The following is a 17,023-nucleotide window of genomic DNA, read 5'->3' as shown; positions in this document are numbered from 1 at the left end:
CAATCCCTTCTAGCTTGTAGAGTTTCTACTGAGAAATATGCTTTTAATCTGATAGGTTTTCCTTTATAAGTTACCAGATGCTTTTGGCTCACAGTGCCTAAAAGTCTTTCCCTCGTCTTGACTTTACATAACAACCTGACAACAACGTGCCTAGGTGATGATCTTTTTGTGATGAATTTCCCAGGTGATCTTTGAGTTTCTTGTATTTGGATGTCTAGATCTCCAGTTTTCCTTGATTATTCGCTCAAATATGTTTTCCAGGCTTTCAAATGTCTCTTCTTTCTTGGGAACACTAATTATTCTTAGGCTTGGATATTTGGCATAGTCCCAAACTCTTGGAGGCTTTGTTCATTTTATAAAATTCTTTTCTCATTATCTTTGATGGGTTGTTAATGTGAAAGCCTTGTCTTTGAGCTCTGAAGTTCTTTCTTCTGCTTGTTCAATTCTATTATTGAGACTTGCCAGTGCATTTTGCATTTCTCTAAGTGTATCCTTGATTTCCAGAAGTTGTGATTGTTTTTAATGTTTGCTATTTCACAAGAATTTTCCTTTCATATCCTGTATCATGTTTTTTATTTCTTTAAGTTGGACTTCATCTTTCTCTGGTGCCTCCTTGATTACCTTACAACCTTCTGAATTCTTTTTCTGGCAATTCAGAGATTCTGTCTTGGTTTGTGTCTATTGCTAATGAGCTGGTATGATCTTTTGGGGGTATGAAATAAACTTGTTTTGTCGCCTTAACCAGAATTGCTTTCTGGTTCCTTCTCATGTGGGTAGACTATATCAGAGGGAAGATCTGGGATTCAAAGGCTGCTGTTCAGATTCTTTTGTCCCATAGGGTGCTCCCTTGATGTGGTGTTCTTCTCCTTCCCTTAGGAACAGGGCTTCCGAGAGCTGAATTATAGTAATCGTTTTTGCTCTTCTGGGTCAGGCTCTGGGCTGGTAGTGAGAAGCATCTGCAGAGTCCTGTAATGTGATCCGTCTTCAGGTTTGCAGCTATGGACACCAGCACCTGCTCTGGTCAAGGTGGCAGGAGAGTGAAGTTAACTCTGCGAGGGCCCTTGGTTGTATTTTTGTTTAGTGTGTTGGTTTTGTGTTGGTTAGCCTCCTGCCAGCAGGTGGCACTTTCAAGAGGGCATCAGCTGTGATCCTATAGGGAGGATGCAAACTTGCCCTAGGGACACCTGGTTAAGTATTCAGGCAGTGGTCAGGGCCACAGAGTTCCTGAGAGATTATGACCTTTGTCTTGAGCTACCAGGCGGTTAAAAAAAAGACCACCAGGAGGGGGCAGGGAGAGGTGTGTCTGAGCTCAGCCTTTCCTTGGGTGGGACTTGCTGCAGCTGCTGTGGGGGATGGGCATCTGGTTCCCAGTCCATTGGAGTTATAGTCCCAGGAGGATTATGACTGTCTCTCCTGAGTCATACAAATCACCAGGGAAGTGAGAGAAAGCTGGCAGTCACCAGCCTCACCACGCCCTCATGCAGCTGGCAGTCCTAAAGGCCGGTCTCACTCCTACTTTGCCCCTCAAAAGCACCAAGTCTATTTCCAGGCAGCAGGTGACCAGGGCTGAGAACTTACCCCAGACCACGAGCTTCTCTGTTGAGAAAGCAAGCAGATTAAGAGTTTTTCCATGTCTCAGGGAGCCTGCAGCAGCAATCTACTTCCTTCAAAGGGTCTGTGGATTCTCTTGGCTTTCCTAGCATGTTCCTGCGGTAGTTCTTAGAGCAAAAGTTCATGATGGAAGTCTCCACACACTATTCTGTCTGTCAGACTGGCAGCTGCAAGCTAGTCCTACCCCCATGCACCATCTTCATCCTAAAGTTAATTTCTTAAAGACAGCACACAGGAGTTGTATCTTTCTTTTTTATTCACTCTGAAAATCTGTATTTTAAGTAGAATATCTAGTTCACTTGCATTTAGTGCAATTATTGACACTGGGTGCATTTAGAGCTACTGTTTTCCTTTTTGTTTTCTTTTTTTCCCATCCATTTTCTGTTCCTTTATTCTTTCCTCCCCACCTTATTCGGTTTTTATTTCAACATTTTTAAATGTATTAGCTATACGTCTTGGCACTAATTTTTAGTGCTTTCCTAAGGAAGTATTGTGCAATAGAACTTTCTGTAATGATAGAAATATTATATAATCTTAATTTTACAATATGGCAACCACTAGCTACATGTGCTATTGAGCACTTAAGATATGACTAATATAATTAAAGAGCTAAATTTTCAATTATAATTAATACAAGTTTACATAGCTGCATAGGGCAACTGTCTACCATGTTTAACAGCACAGCCATAGAGAAAGCTAGAGGGGGAAGGTCAAGGACAGGGCCTGAAATGAAAGTAAATTTCTGAAGGTATCTAGTTAACTACTGAAATGACATAACTGTTTTCCACAACTTAAAAGACCAAATTAGATTATAAATGAAAAAAGAATCCTCAGGGAATAAGACTTAGAGGCTAGAAGCCGGACCCTAGGGCTGCTTACTACAATGAGTTGTCATTATTTCTAGGTCTTTCAGTATATAAATTAACAGAACACAAAATATTTTTTTTTAATAATCCTTAGTTTATACTGACATTTCTGTTGCAAAGTCAAACAAAATGAAAAATCCCTGTAACCCTCTATTTGAATTGTAAATATTTCCAAGGGTTCAGGAATACTGTGCCACTTTATATAAAATGTAAGGAACTTGAACCATATAGATTGATTTACCATTATACAATGCCCCTGTCCTTTATGCTACAGCTATCCTACATACTACTTCTAAGCACAAAATAAACCCACTATATGCCATAATTTTGTTTTTAAAAAAATCAATCATATGTATTTAAAACAAGTTAAAAGGAAAAATAATAGGCTTCTATACTCACTTACCTATTTGCAATTCCCTGTTTCCATCCTGAAAATTCAAATAGCCATCTGGTAGCAATGTCTTTCAACATGAAGAATTTTCTTTAACATTCTTCCAACATTTTTTTCTTTGAACATTTCTAAGAACATTATTTGAAAGGCAGGTCTGCTGACAAATATTTTCTTAACCTTTATTTAAAAATTTTTTTTCACTTTCATTATTGAAGTATACTTTCTCTATATGTAGAATTCCAAACTGACTGCTTCTGTTAATTTTCCATTCAGCACATTTAAGATGCTCTACTGCCTTCTGGCTTCCACTATTGTAACGAAATATGAAAAAAACTTTTCTGCTAATCTCTTATATGTAATGTGTGATTTTCATAAGCTTCTTTCAAGATTTTCTCTTTATTTTTGGTTTTTAGCAGTTTGTCTACGATGAGCCTTAGAGTCGGTTTTTTTTTTTCATTCTCTACATAAATTCTCTTTGAGATTCACTAAGTTTATCTATAAATTTCTACTTTTCAGTAAATTTGGAGATTTTCCACTATTATTTAGTCAAATGTATTTCTGATATTCCAATTACAGACATGCTAAACATTTTGACATTCTCTAAACAGTTACATTCTCTGCTCTGCAGACTGTATCATTTCTTTTGCTCTGTCTCAAGTTCACTACTTCTTTATCATGTTTAAATTTATGAAAGCCATTAGAAATTTTTATATCAAATAAGGTTTTTTTTTTAAATTCTAGAATGTCTATCTGGTTCTTTTACATAGTTTTATTATTTCTCTGCTGTAATTTCTAATTTGTTTATTCATAAGGATATTTTCCTTTATATTCTATTTATACTAACTGCCTTAAAATACTAAATTCTTCATTTCACAATCAATCTGTATTAGTGCCTTCTTCTCAAGGATGAATCATATCACTGTTTTTCCTTCATCTGTCTAGTGACTTTGGATTATATCCCATACATTGTGAGATACATCACAGAGATCCTGGATTCTATTATACTCCCTGACAAAGACTGCATTTAAAAAAAGAAAAAAAAAAAATTTAGCAGTTACATTGGCCAGATTCCAACTAAACTCTCTAACACCTATGGTAGAAAGCACCTGATATTTCTGTATAGTTCACATGAAAGTTGAGCCATTAGTCACATTTCTGGGCCAAGTATATACACAGAGTTTTGAGTGTTCCCTCTGCGGATCTATTTTCCAGGAGTCCCTTTAATTTTCCACCTGCTGTGTAATCCTAAGCTTTCTATTCTGGTTCTTCAGGCATTTTAGATTGTAGTTTCTATCAGTGGAACACAAATTTTCGCCCCAACACAAAACTCTGTTAAATCCAGAATCTCAAGAAATGACACTCTATTCATCCATACATTAACTTCCCTCTATTTTCTGCCTATTTTTGGTCATTCCAATGTTTTTTGGAACATAATTTTTAAATTATTTTTTTCCAGAATTTATGTTTTCTGTAGGGATGAACCAGTCCAGAAAGAGGAACATCTGAAATATTGGAATGTTTCTACTTTTAAACAATCTTATGACACGTCTTGAATAAAAATTGTCTAAGCTACTATAAAGTCAGTTAGGAACCATCATTTCATTTTAGTGAACTTTGGGAAATACGTTAAATATAAAAAGCCACCAAGTTAAAATAGAACATTGGGTGACTTATTTTTTAAAATTTTGTGACATTACTCTAAACGACAGATGTTCTCTCTGTCTGTACTTCCTTCAAATATTCCTAACAATTTTGTACTAGATTCAAGCTATAAGGCAAAAATTCCTTAGATTTTTATATTGGTTAGTTGGTTGGTTGGTTTTTGTTTCGGTGATTTGGTTTTTGTTTTTTTTTGTTTTTTTTTGTTTTGTTTTGGTAACATGTCTGGTACACTCTTTCTCTTCATTAAGGGAGAAAAACTCTAATAAAAATAAGGTTAAAAAAAAGCATCCTTGCAAAATATTATTCCCACAAAACACTGAGATTTCTATTATTTGCTAAATTTATTTTGAAAATAAAAAATAATTTGAAAATTAAAAACAGGAGAAATAAATGCATTTTAAAGTCTGCTGGTTATAACTGAATATAGATTAAGTACGAATGAATTCATTTCTGTGAAACACTTTTCAAATCTGTATATTATTAGTCAAATAACTTCTTACCTTTTGACAGCTTCGATCAATAGGATCCACTGGAGTAGTTCTGGGATGGGTTACCCTGACATCATCTCTTCCATATTCCAGATTGGACCATAATTCAGTTGTAAGTGCATTAATAAATCCTAAAAAGAATTATTACTTCATTTATAGCAAAATATTTCTTTGGATTATGAAGGAAAGATAAGATGATCCCTTTAACCAATCTGGTCTACTGTGACAGAAGACACATACTTGCATCTTGTATAAGAAATAATCTCTTGGTAGAAATTATATATCATAAAACTCTGTAATAACTCAATTCTGAAATACTATTTCCCTGGAGGACTGCTGAATTTTGAGTCCCAGCTTCTTCACTTTGGCCAGTAACTTCTCCGAGCATGTTTTCTGAAACATAATAAGGTTAATACTTTGCTCTGCAAATCAGCCAGCAAAGTAAGGCACCCTGAAATCAGGTTGTGTGTTTCAGAGGTGAGAGGCAGGGAGAAAGAGATATCAGTAGGCAGAGTAGGCATCCAAAGAGTGTATGCTCCTTTATTCCACTAAAACTTTTTATTTTTGTAATTCCATACACTAAGAACAGTTCTGTATTTCATACAACTTTTATTTCAACCCAGTCTTTAAATTCTTATGAGTTATACTAAACAACTAAATGAAAATGAGTATAAAACCTGATTATCAAATTAGTCTATAAAAAAATCAAGTAGAAAAATCATGTGAAAAAGTATAAAACATAATATTTAATCATAAAATAAGTTCATAAAAACAACAGTAGATCAGAAAAGGTCTTCTTGTCTGAGAGAAAAAATATGGGCTCTAAAATCAAGAATATTAGAGTTTAAATTCCAAATAGCAGTTCATCCTTGCAAAAATTCCTTGACTTCTTGGAGCCCCACTTCCCCCATTTGAAAACTGAAATAAGGATGCCACATTCCAGGGTTGCCATGAAGTATCAACAGTACAATGATACATGTGAAGTTCCTAACATAGTACCTAAGACATCGGAGAAGCTGAAGAAACAGTAGTCTTCCTACTTCTGTCCTTTGAAAACTACACTTAACCCTCTCATGAAAAGTTTGATACTACGATGCTCAGAAGCTTAACGATTTTACCAAGGGAGAGATCTGAGATTAAATCTAGTCTCCAAATGCTTCGGTTAATGTGCACTGAATACTGTACTACATGAATTTCATTCTAAGTAGAAGAAAAAAATTAGTGGTTCACTTTAGGACAATTTTTTTTTTTTTTTTTTTTACCAACAAACATGTTTCATAACACAAGTAGTCCAAATCAGTTCAGCCAAAAAATAAATTTAAAATATGTCATAGGAAAAATATTTGTATTTAAAGAGAATCAGTAGTGATCATTCATGTTATAATTCAACTCTAAGCCCTGAGAAAATATTATTACAGCATCCCTATCAGGAATTATATCTTGTTCAGAGCTCAGATAATTTTAATATTTAAGACATACTGGCCGGACGCAGTGGCTCACACCTGTAACCCCAGCACTTTGGGACTCCGGGGCAGGCAGATCACCTGAGGTCAGAGTTCAAGACCTGCCTGACCAATATGGTGATATCCCATCTCTACCAAAAATATAAAAATTATCCAGGTGTAGTGGCAGGTGCCTGTAAATCTCAAGTACTTTGGGGGCTGAGGCAGGAGAATTGCTTGAACCTGGGAGGCGGAGGTTGCAGTGAGCCGAGACTGCGCCATTGCACTCCAGCCTGGGTGACAAGAGCAAAACTCCATCTCAAAAAAAAGAAGAAACATATTAAATTTCCAATGCTTTAACTTCTTACAAATCAAATGGACAGTGAAGAATATATACTTACTTCCAACTTCAAAGAAAATGCGAAAGCTAAGTGGTGAGACAAATGCTTTCAAGAAGGGAAGAGGAAGGAAGGGAATTAGGAAATGTGATATATGTGTGATAACTATTATGAGTGTAAATTTTGAAGCATATATAAGCCATTGACAATGAACATTAGAAATTCCTATTAGATGGGACTGTACTGAGAGAAGGTGATATTCTTCTGATTTATAATATGAAGAGAGATTCTTAAAGCATTAAGTATGTTTCACCTGAGTTCCATATTTGCCATTGGTCTAAGGCAAGAGAACAAGGCTGTATATATTTCACAGAAAAACAAAATCCTAGTGGAATTTCATGGAAGAAAGACAAAAAGAAAATCCTGTAACTTTCTTTTACATAAGGTCTAACTTGGTAAAAAGAACTTTAGTGTAAATGTCCTGATACTTCACTGTGCCAGTTAAATTTTCAGTTGGCTTGCTCATTTTATTTTTTAAATGATTATAATTCTAATAAAAAGAAAAAATTTACCTGACTTTTTTAGTGCAATGGCACCTGCAGCTGTTGACGCCACTTGTGTAACCAAAACTTGATAGCCAAAATTTTTATGCCTGCTGTCCTAGCAACAAAAATAAAGAACACAATGTGAAGCAAGAAAACATGGCATGCTATCTACACATTGCTTTAGGACGGCAAGAACTGCAGAAACAAACTCTGAAAAATATCTTAAAATCATACCTTAGATCTTAAAAAGCCAAAAGTTTAGGGATATTTAGTATGAGAGAAAAAAGTTGATTACAACTCAGTGGCCTTTGACTGTTTGAGTAAAGACTAAATTATATTGTAAATGTATTTAATAATAGAATAATAGAATGCCTCTACAAATATTTTTGTACCCTTTAAAATGTGAGGCCTAAACCATCACTTCACTGACTTATACATTTAGATTCAATGGGTTTCTTTCTCTAGGAAATCCACTCAGTTTCACTACATCCAGATGTTTGATAACATAATTATAAAACATATGATAATTAACTGCATTCTTCAATTCCATCTGGTTGTTTGCAATTCTGTAAAAACAGTCACAGGCACTAATACCAACTCTCTAATGTTTTCCTTAAAAAAAAAAAAAAACCAAGTTGACGATTACAATGCTATATGGTTTTTTAATTGAGGCTTAATAACTTCTTCATACACAGAAAACAGAATGATGTTCTTAATGGCTTTTACAACTACAAAAACTCCCTTTGCCTGTGGCAGACGGTAATTCATACCTGTAATTTTTTTGCATATCGGTTGAACATAAATGTCACACATTCATTGATGGCAACTGTTCTTTGAAGAAGCAGTAATCCTTTGGGGGTGGCAGCAAAATGTAGTATATCATCTAACAAATTATCTTCCCAAGCCAAACTGAAACAGGTAAGAGAAAGGTAGAGCTTTCTTTAAGATACTAAAACCTGAAAAGAAAGACTATGTCTTAGCTGAGCTTAACTCTGTTTACAATTAAAGCTGCAGAGTACATATTCATTGCAAATTAATCAGTAAAGGTTTAAATTTAAATAGAAACTTGGTTTATTTCGTAGTGAATTATTTTATTCTTACATTTTCTATACCTATAATTTTCTTCACTGAATATTAAATGCATATGTCAGCATTTTTATTATACCTAAGTTCTCTCATACACACACTAATTTCATTCTATTTTCCTATTAAAATTCTGCTGTGCATGAATTCCCCAAGCTTCAGTTCTCCATTATTTCTGTACTTTCTTTTCATTATAAATTATCTGTCTTCTACTTTCAAAAGCACATGATATATATTACCTCTTTTTATTTTCATAGGTTGTTAATGTATTTTACTTTTGGGGAATGATATTTTTTTCTCAGAGCACTTCTGTAAGGAAGACCAACATATATTTATAAAGCCAAAATTATAGATAACTATAACACTGCGAATTATGAAATGTTCAGAGAATCAACGTTTAGTCACAGTGTGCTAAAATCCATGTTGCATTTCAAAACATGATATGAATACCTAATTACTTTTTACTTTCTTTGAAAATATATATACACATTAACATCTTAGGAAAAAGCACTTTTAAAAACATGGAAATACAACTTACAAATTCAAAACCAGCAGAGAAAAATGTAGAAATAAAGAAAATTTTATCCATCTAACACAAAGCAATAGAGGCGAAATGCATAGAATATGTAATATACTTACAAAACACAAAATAAGAAAATAAGCCAAACATACAAATATCTCAAAAATGTAAAAAAAAAAAATACCTAAACTTACCTAAAAAAAAAAACAGAGAGAAATTTAGAGGCTAAATACAAAATTTGCTACTCAGAACAGTAGAAAGTAAAAAGGACTGGGGGAAGGAAAACTATGTATAACTATGTATAACAGATAATATCGGCTGACTGACCGAAACCCCATCTACAACTACTTTTTCATCAACCACCATCTGGCCATTGGTGGCTATATGACACGTCCAACCGGATGTTCACAAAAATGCTAATGAGAAAATATTCCTTTCTTAAATAAAAGACAAGGCATCATGACTTGTGGATCATGACAAATCCACTCTACAGTAAGAGATCATATATCAAGCAGTCAAAATACTAATACAGATATTAAAAGTTTTTGTAACACACACACACACACACACACACACACACTATCAGCTTCCAATGAAGAATATATCGTCTTTTCAAGCAGATAGTTTTTTTTTTTTTTACAACTGACCCAGTAAGGGGTCACAAAGTAAATTCGACCAACCTAAAAACATATGTATCATGAAATCCATGTTCTCTAAAAAGAAGATATCTGTAAGTCAACAAAATAAAATAGTAAAACAACTATGTTTAAAAACCAAAATGCATGCACACACATACACACACACGCACACACACACACACTCTCTCTCTCTCTCTCTCCCCCCCCTTCCCCCTCTCCCCCCCAATATTTAATGGATTAAGGAGTAAAATGTAAATATAAATTACAAAAATATGTTAAACAGTTTAATAATGGAAGTATCACATATCAAATTGTATTCATTGCTGTGGTTAATATAGCTTGCTTCTCTCACCATCCATTCTCAGTTCCCTTTCACTTACTTTCCTCTACTATAAAGGCAAAGGAGGGAGGGAGAGATGGAGAAAAGCAAACATTAACAAGCCCAAACCTTGTCTGCATAAACTAATGCAATAAATTGGTCAAGGAGAGAAAAGGCCAAAAAATAGTAAGAATCCAAAAAGGGGAAATAATTACAGCAGGAGAACAATTATTTTTAAATCACACACAAATATTTTGAAAAATATTATATAATAAATATACAAAAAGTCGTGTTATTTTTTAGAAAATATAATCAAGTCATTCAAGCAGAAACAGAAAATCTGAATGAGACATTACCCATTAAAGAAAACGAATCAACACAAACGTGACTCTTCCCAAAGAAAACAGAAGCAAAAAACTTGCAAGTTATATCATTATATGATGCGAAAGAATATACATTATATCCATCGTGTTAAGCTACCAGGACAGGTAGAGAAATACTACCAGGTGGGGGCAGTGTCTGAGCTCAGACTCTCCTTGGGCAGGACCTGCTGTGGGGGTAGTTTTCAGGCCACTGAGGTAAAGTTCCAGAGGGGAGTATAACTGCCTCTGCCGTGCTAGATTTCTTTTTAGTTTGAAATCCTCTACTATGATTTGTCACTTTTTCACTTTTATTCATGCACTTATTTTCTACTCACTTATTAAATAACTTTTTGGGACAAGTGCTCTGATGAGTTCTGAAGATACACATATGAACATATTATGTAGTGCAGAATACAAATACAGCTAGTGCTCGACTTACGACCACGATTGGTTCCGACAGACTGGTCGTAACCAATTTACGACGATTTGGTCCTAAGTTGAGTAGGCTATATGTACAGTACTGTGAAATGATGTTATAAAAATCTTTAAGTCATATCTCATCATAATTTTCTTTCATTATTGTTATATATCATAATTTTCTTTGTTCATTTTATGCCATTTGTATCATCTCTACACCATTTTGTTTCTTGTTTTTACATTCATCAGGTTTAAGTAAAACACTGCATTACAGTACAACTGGTTTAATATTTGCAAAACATACAAAATTACAAAATACAGGTGCATACAAAAATACAAAATACAGGTGTAAAAAATACCATAGGAAATATTTTCCCAACTGCAAAACATATCAAAATATATAAACATGTACAAAACATTTTATTGGCCACTGGTGCTTCGTTGCGGATTGTTGATGTCGTCATCTGAGGCAGCAGTTGGCGTTACCGGAGTTGGTTTTTTCATAAACATGGTGAGCTTTGTCTGAATTGTATGTTTCATTTTTTCTTCATAAATTTCACGATACGGACAAAACACATCGTGCGTCATCCATTCAATCCTTGCAAATCGTTCGATGTTTGGGTCCATTGCTTCGAAATGTATAAGAAGTTTATTCAGTAAAGATAAACTGTCTGATAATCCCTTAGTGGTGAACTTACTTTCTGGCTCCTCCTTTCTCTGCTTCTCTTCTTTCTTCTTCCGCCACTCTTTCTTCTTCCAGTTCAATTAGTTCTTCATTTGTAAGTTCTCCGGATTCTTTGTCTAGCAACTCTTCGACATCTTCCATTTCACACTCCAAAGAAAGGTCTTTAGCGAGTTTTACTATTTTTTCCCAAATCGTTTCAAGTTCATGTTCACTGTCAAATCCGTCAAAATCATTAACATAGCGCTTAACACAATTTTTCCAGATGCCATTCATGCACTTTGTCGTCACAGCCTCCCAGGCGGTAGCAATATTCTTGTTACACATCAAAATGTTGTAGGGTTTCCAAAAATCTACAGCAGAGCAGTTGTGGCTAGAGATTGTGGTCGTAAAGTCGAATGGTCGTAAGTTGCATAGGTCGTTAAGTAGATCAATACCTGTAAGTAAATATGGCATGGCAATATTGTATGCTAAATTTATATGATGTGGGTTTTGCAGGGTCCACTGGGAGCCAACTTGTGGGAGATGTCTTTCTAGAAGTTATTGTCCAATAAATTATAAAGATTATATAGCTTAACAAATGACATAAACTTTTGGGAGCTTTATGGCCCTGCCCATCACCTAAGAAATCAGAACACTTCCCCTGGTCTAATTAGGGCAAGCTTAAAACTCACTGCTACTACTGCAGCTGGTACTCTTCTGCAAGTGCCACCTCCTAGTTGGAGGTCAACCAACTCAGGCCATTACAGCACCTCACTGCAGAATAACACTGTGCCTAGGAACAAGAAAATAGCTGTGGGACCTCAGCTAACACCACTGCCTGCACCACCCTGGCTAGCCAGAAGTCCTGAGTCTGTCCGCATGACAAATTCACTACAACTATAACCCACCTTCAAGAAAGCCAGCACACTAAGCCTATCTTCAACCACAGAATCAGAGGGTCTACATCTACCATAGCAGATGCCGGTATCCACTGCTGGGAGACTTGAAGACAGGTCTCATCACTGCATCCTTTACAGAAATTCCCTGCGCCAGCCTGGAGTCCAGAAGCCCTACTGGGTGGATATACACAGAAGGGCAATAAAAATCACTGCAGCCCAGTTCTCAGGATGTCCCATTTTTAGAGTAAGGAGGAGAGCACCATATCAAGGGAACACCCTGTGGGACAAAAGAATCTGAATGGCAGACCTTGAGTTCCAGATCTTTCTGCTAGTGGGAAATTTCTTACATCAGAGACATAATTGCAGTGCTGGGCACAGTAAGGAAAGTTTACCCCGCTATCCAAGAGGCAGACAGCCTCTGTGATAATGGTCTTGGAGAAGGGATTCTTAGTCCTCCCTGGTACATCACTGCAGACACAGCTGAGGGTTCTTTAATGGGAGCGGAACATGGATGCATCTATGGACAAGCTTCCTAAAGCAATTCAGGATGACTTCTGCCCCAGAGGAGGAGCACTCCCCCTCCAGCAAGATTCAGGCCTGCATAAGAGGGAGAGTCACAAAGCATCAACACTCCCACAGATGAAAAGAGGTGCCTGTCTGGTATGAAAAGCTGAACACTGGAACAGCAGTGAGGCTATGAGGTGAATTGCTTTCCTGCTGGCCTGGGAGAGAAGCTGAGGTAGCTAGCTCCCAGCCATTGCCATAATCCTCAGTACATCTTATTGAGACCTGCCCTAGCCACCTCCATCAGGGCTGGGACCTCTGTCCATCACTGGGTATTACATCTACCCACCTGCCTTAGCTACAACTGGTGAATACCCAGAGATGCCTCCCCATTGACCTGAAGCCTAAACTTTCACTAAATAAAATACTGGAGAGAAAATAAACAAATAAATAAATAAAGTATACCCCACAAGAGAATGAGATAAGTCTCTAGAGATCCCTGCCATTCCAATCCTACAGGAGACAGTGAAATTGCCCACATACCAAGTATATAACTACTACAGCCAGCATCTGGGAGAGCCAATGGACAAAGATTCTCTATAACTAAGGAAATCATACCGACTCTTCAACCTAAAAGCATGAAGAATTAAATTACGCTAAAATGAACTATAAACATTGAAGTCAGATCCATAAGAGGAAAAAAAAGAAATTTAAAAAAGTCCAATCAGAAGATGGCTGTTTAGGAACAGCTCAGGATTCAAGAATAAGTTGAAAAAATAAGTCTACCCAAACGAGAACAGTTATTCTGGTAATATGATACAAAAGGGTTCTGTATTACCCCCAAAAAATTACACTAGGTCCCAGCAATGGGTCCAAACCAAGAAGAAATCTTTGCAATGCCAGGTAAATAATTCAGAAGGTTGATTATTAAGCTACTCAAAGAGATAATGGAGAAAGGCAAAAAACAAATTTAAAAATTAAAAAAAAAAGCAATCCAGGATATGAATGAAAAATTTTCCAGAGAAATAGATATCCCAAAGGAAAAAAAAAAATCACAGCTTCTGGAAACAAAAGACACACTGGGACATATAAAATGCAGTGAAAAGTTTCAAGAATAGACTAGAACAAGTAGAAGAAAGAATACGAGAGCTCAAAGAAAAGGCTTTCAAATTAACACAATCAGACAAAGACAAAGAAAAACTCTCCAAGAAATATGGGATTGTGTAAATTGGCCAAACCTATGAATAACTGGTGTTCCTGGAGGAGAAGACAAGTCTAAAAGTTTGGAAAACTCATTGAGGGAAGGCCTTGTAAGAGATCGACACGTACAAATAGAAGAAGCTCAAGGAACACCTGGAAAATTCATTGAGAAAAGATCATCCAAGGCATATAGCCATAAGGTTATCTAAAGTTAAGATAAAGGACAGAATCTTAAGAGCTCTGAGACAAAAGCATCAGGTCACCCATAAAAGAAAACCTATCAGACTAATAGAAGATTTCTCAGTAGAAACTTTAAAAGGCACAAAGGAAAAAAAATAAAAGAACCTTTACAAGTCAAAAGGAACTGGGGTCCTATCTGTAACCCTCTTAAGCAAAATAGCCAAGAATTTTATATATCGCAAAACTAAGCTTCATAAATGAAAGACAGATAAAATCTTTTTCAGAAAAACAAATCCTAACCAAATTTGCTATCACCAAACAAGCACTGCAAGAAATGCTAAAAGGAGTTATAAATCTTGAAATAAAGCTTGATATATACCAAGATAGAACCTCCTTAAGGCATATATCTCATAGGGCTTATAAAACAATAACACAATGGAAAAAAAGTATAAAGGCAACAGCTAACATAATGATTAAAAAAAGTATCTCGCATCTTAATATTAATGTTGAAAGTAAATGAACTAAATGCCCCACTTCAAAGAAACAAAATAGGAGAATGTATAAACTACCAGTAAAGTATCTGCTGTCTTCAAGAGACTCATTTAACACTTAACACATGACTCATATAAACTTAAAGTAAAGGGGTAGAAAAAGACATTCCGTGCAAATAGAAACCAAAAGCAAGCAGGAGTAGCTATTCTTTTATCAGATAAAACGGGCTTTAAAGCAGAGGGGAAAAAAAATAGACAAAAAAGGACATTATACAAATATGAATTAGTCCAACAGGAAGATATTAAAATCCTAAATTTAAACTGGAGTTTTCACATTTATAAAACAATTACTACTAGACCTAAGAAATGAGAGCAACAACAACACAGTAATAGTGGGAGACTTTAATACTCCACTGACAGCACTAGCCACATTATCAAGACAGAAAGTCAACAAAAAAACAATGAACTTAAACTATACATTACTACAAATGGACTTAACAGATATTTACAGAACATTCTACCCAACAACTGCAGAATATACATTCTATTCATCAGCACTTGAAACATTCTCCAAGATAGACCATATAATAGGCCACCAAATAAGTCTCAGCAAAGTTAAGAAAATCAAAATTATACCAAGTACTCTCTCAGACTACAGTGGAATAAATTGGAAATCAACTACAAAAGGAACCTTCAAAACTATACAAATACATGGAAATAAAACAATCTTTTCTTCGAATGATTTATGGTTTTACAATAAAATCAACATAGAGATTTCAAAATTCTTTGAAATCAATGATAATAGTGACACAACTTAACAAAACACCTGGAATACAGCAAAAGCCATGCTAAGAGGAAAATTCGTAGCATTAAATGCCTACATCAAAAAGTCTGAAAGAGTATAAATAGGCAACCTAATGTGACAACTCAAGGAATCAGAGAAATAAGAACAAACTAAACCCAAACCCAGTAGAAGAAAAGAAATAATAAAGATCAGAACAGAACTAAATGAAATTGAAAGAAAAAAAACCTCAAAAGATAAATGAAGCAAAGGGCTAGTTCTCTGAAAAGATGAAATTGATAACCATCAGCAAGATTAACCCAGAAGAGAAGAGAGCAGATCCAAATAAGTTCAATTAGAAATAAAACTGGAGTTATTACAACCAATGTCACAGAAATGTAAAAGGTTATTCAAGGCTACTATGAACACCTTTATGTGCACAATCTAGAAAACTGAGAATAGATCAATAAATTTGTGGAAATATACAACCATCCTAGATTAGGAAGAAATAGAAACCCCGAACACACCAATAACAAGCAGCAAGATTTAATCAGCAATAAAAAAAATTGCCAACAAAAAAAAGTCCAGGACCAGATAAATTCACATCTGAATTCTATCAGACCTTCAAAAAAGAAACAGTACCAATTCTACAGAAACTATTCCAAAAGATAGAAAAAGAGAGAAGACTTTCTAAATCTATCTATGAAGCTAGTATCACCAACAAAAAAAAAGTCCAGGACTAGATAAATTCACAGCTGAATTCTATCAGACATCCAAAAAAGAAACAGAACCAATCCTACTGAAATTCCTATTCCAAAAGATAGAAAAAGAGAGAATCCTTTCTAAATCTATCTATGAAACTATTATCATGCTAATACCAAACCACAAAAGGACATAACATAAAAAGAAAACTACACACCAATATCTCTGATTAACACAAATGCAAAACTCCTCAACACAATACTTGCTAACCAAATCTAACAACATATCAAATAGTATACGTCATGATAAAGCTGGTTTCATACCAGAGATGCAGGGATGATTTAATATACACACAAGTCAGTAAATATGATATATCACATAAACAGAATTAAAAACAAAATCTGTATGATCATCTCAATAAAAATAAAACAAGCACGTGATAAAGTCTAGCACCGCTTTATGATTAACACCCTCAATAAAATAGGCATAGAAGGGACTTACCTCAAACTAATAAAAGCCATATAGGACAAAACCACAGCCAACATCATAGTGAATAGAAAAATGTTGAAAGCATTCCCCCTGAGAGCTGAAAAAAGACAATGATACTCACTCTCACCACTTCTATTTGACATAGCAATGGAATTTCCAGCCATCGCAATCACACAGGAGAAAAAATTAAAGGGCATCCAAATTGGAAAAGAGGAAGTCAAACTTTCACTTTCTGCTGATGTTCCTATACCTCAAAAACCCTAAAGACTCATCGAAAAAGCTCCTAGATCTGATAAATAAATTCAGTCAAGGTTTTTAGGATACAAAATCAATGTACACAAATCAATAGCACTGCTACACACCAACAACGACCAAGCTGAGAATCAAATAAAAAACTCAATCCCTTTTATAACAGTTTAAAAAAAAGGAAA

General features: G+C 35.2%; 1 protein-coding gene across 1 annotated transcript in view; it reads right to left on the bottom strand.

The window, feature by feature from the left end:
* TBC1D32 (TBC1 domain family member 32) overlaps positions 1 to 17,023 on the bottom strand; it is a 238,765-nt gene that overhangs the window by 141,401 nt on the left and 80,341 nt on the right. Inside the window, exons 19-21 of the mRNA XM_037742935.1 lie at positions 8,114 to 8,252; positions 7,371 to 7,458; positions 5,031 to 5,149 (exon numbers count right to left, since the gene is read on the bottom strand). Of these exons, the coding sequence (XP_037598863.1) occupies positions 5,031 to 5,149; positions 7,371 to 7,458; positions 8,114 to 8,252 (346 nt within the window). The remainder of the gene's footprint in view (positions 1 to 5,030; positions 5,150 to 7,370; positions 7,459 to 8,113; positions 8,253 to 17,023) is intronic.

This window comes from Cebus imitator, unplaced genomic scaffold (assembly GCF_001604975.1).
Source record: "Cebus imitator isolate Cc_AM_T3 unplaced genomic scaffold, Cebus_imitator-1.0 Scaffold130, whole genome shotgun sequence".
Classification (NCBI taxonomy): Eukaryota; Metazoa; Chordata; class Mammalia; order Primates; family Cebidae; genus Cebus; species Cebus imitator.
The sequence above is the reverse complement of the archived record's forward strand: the minus strand, read 5'-3'. Positions and strand labels throughout refer to the sequence as shown.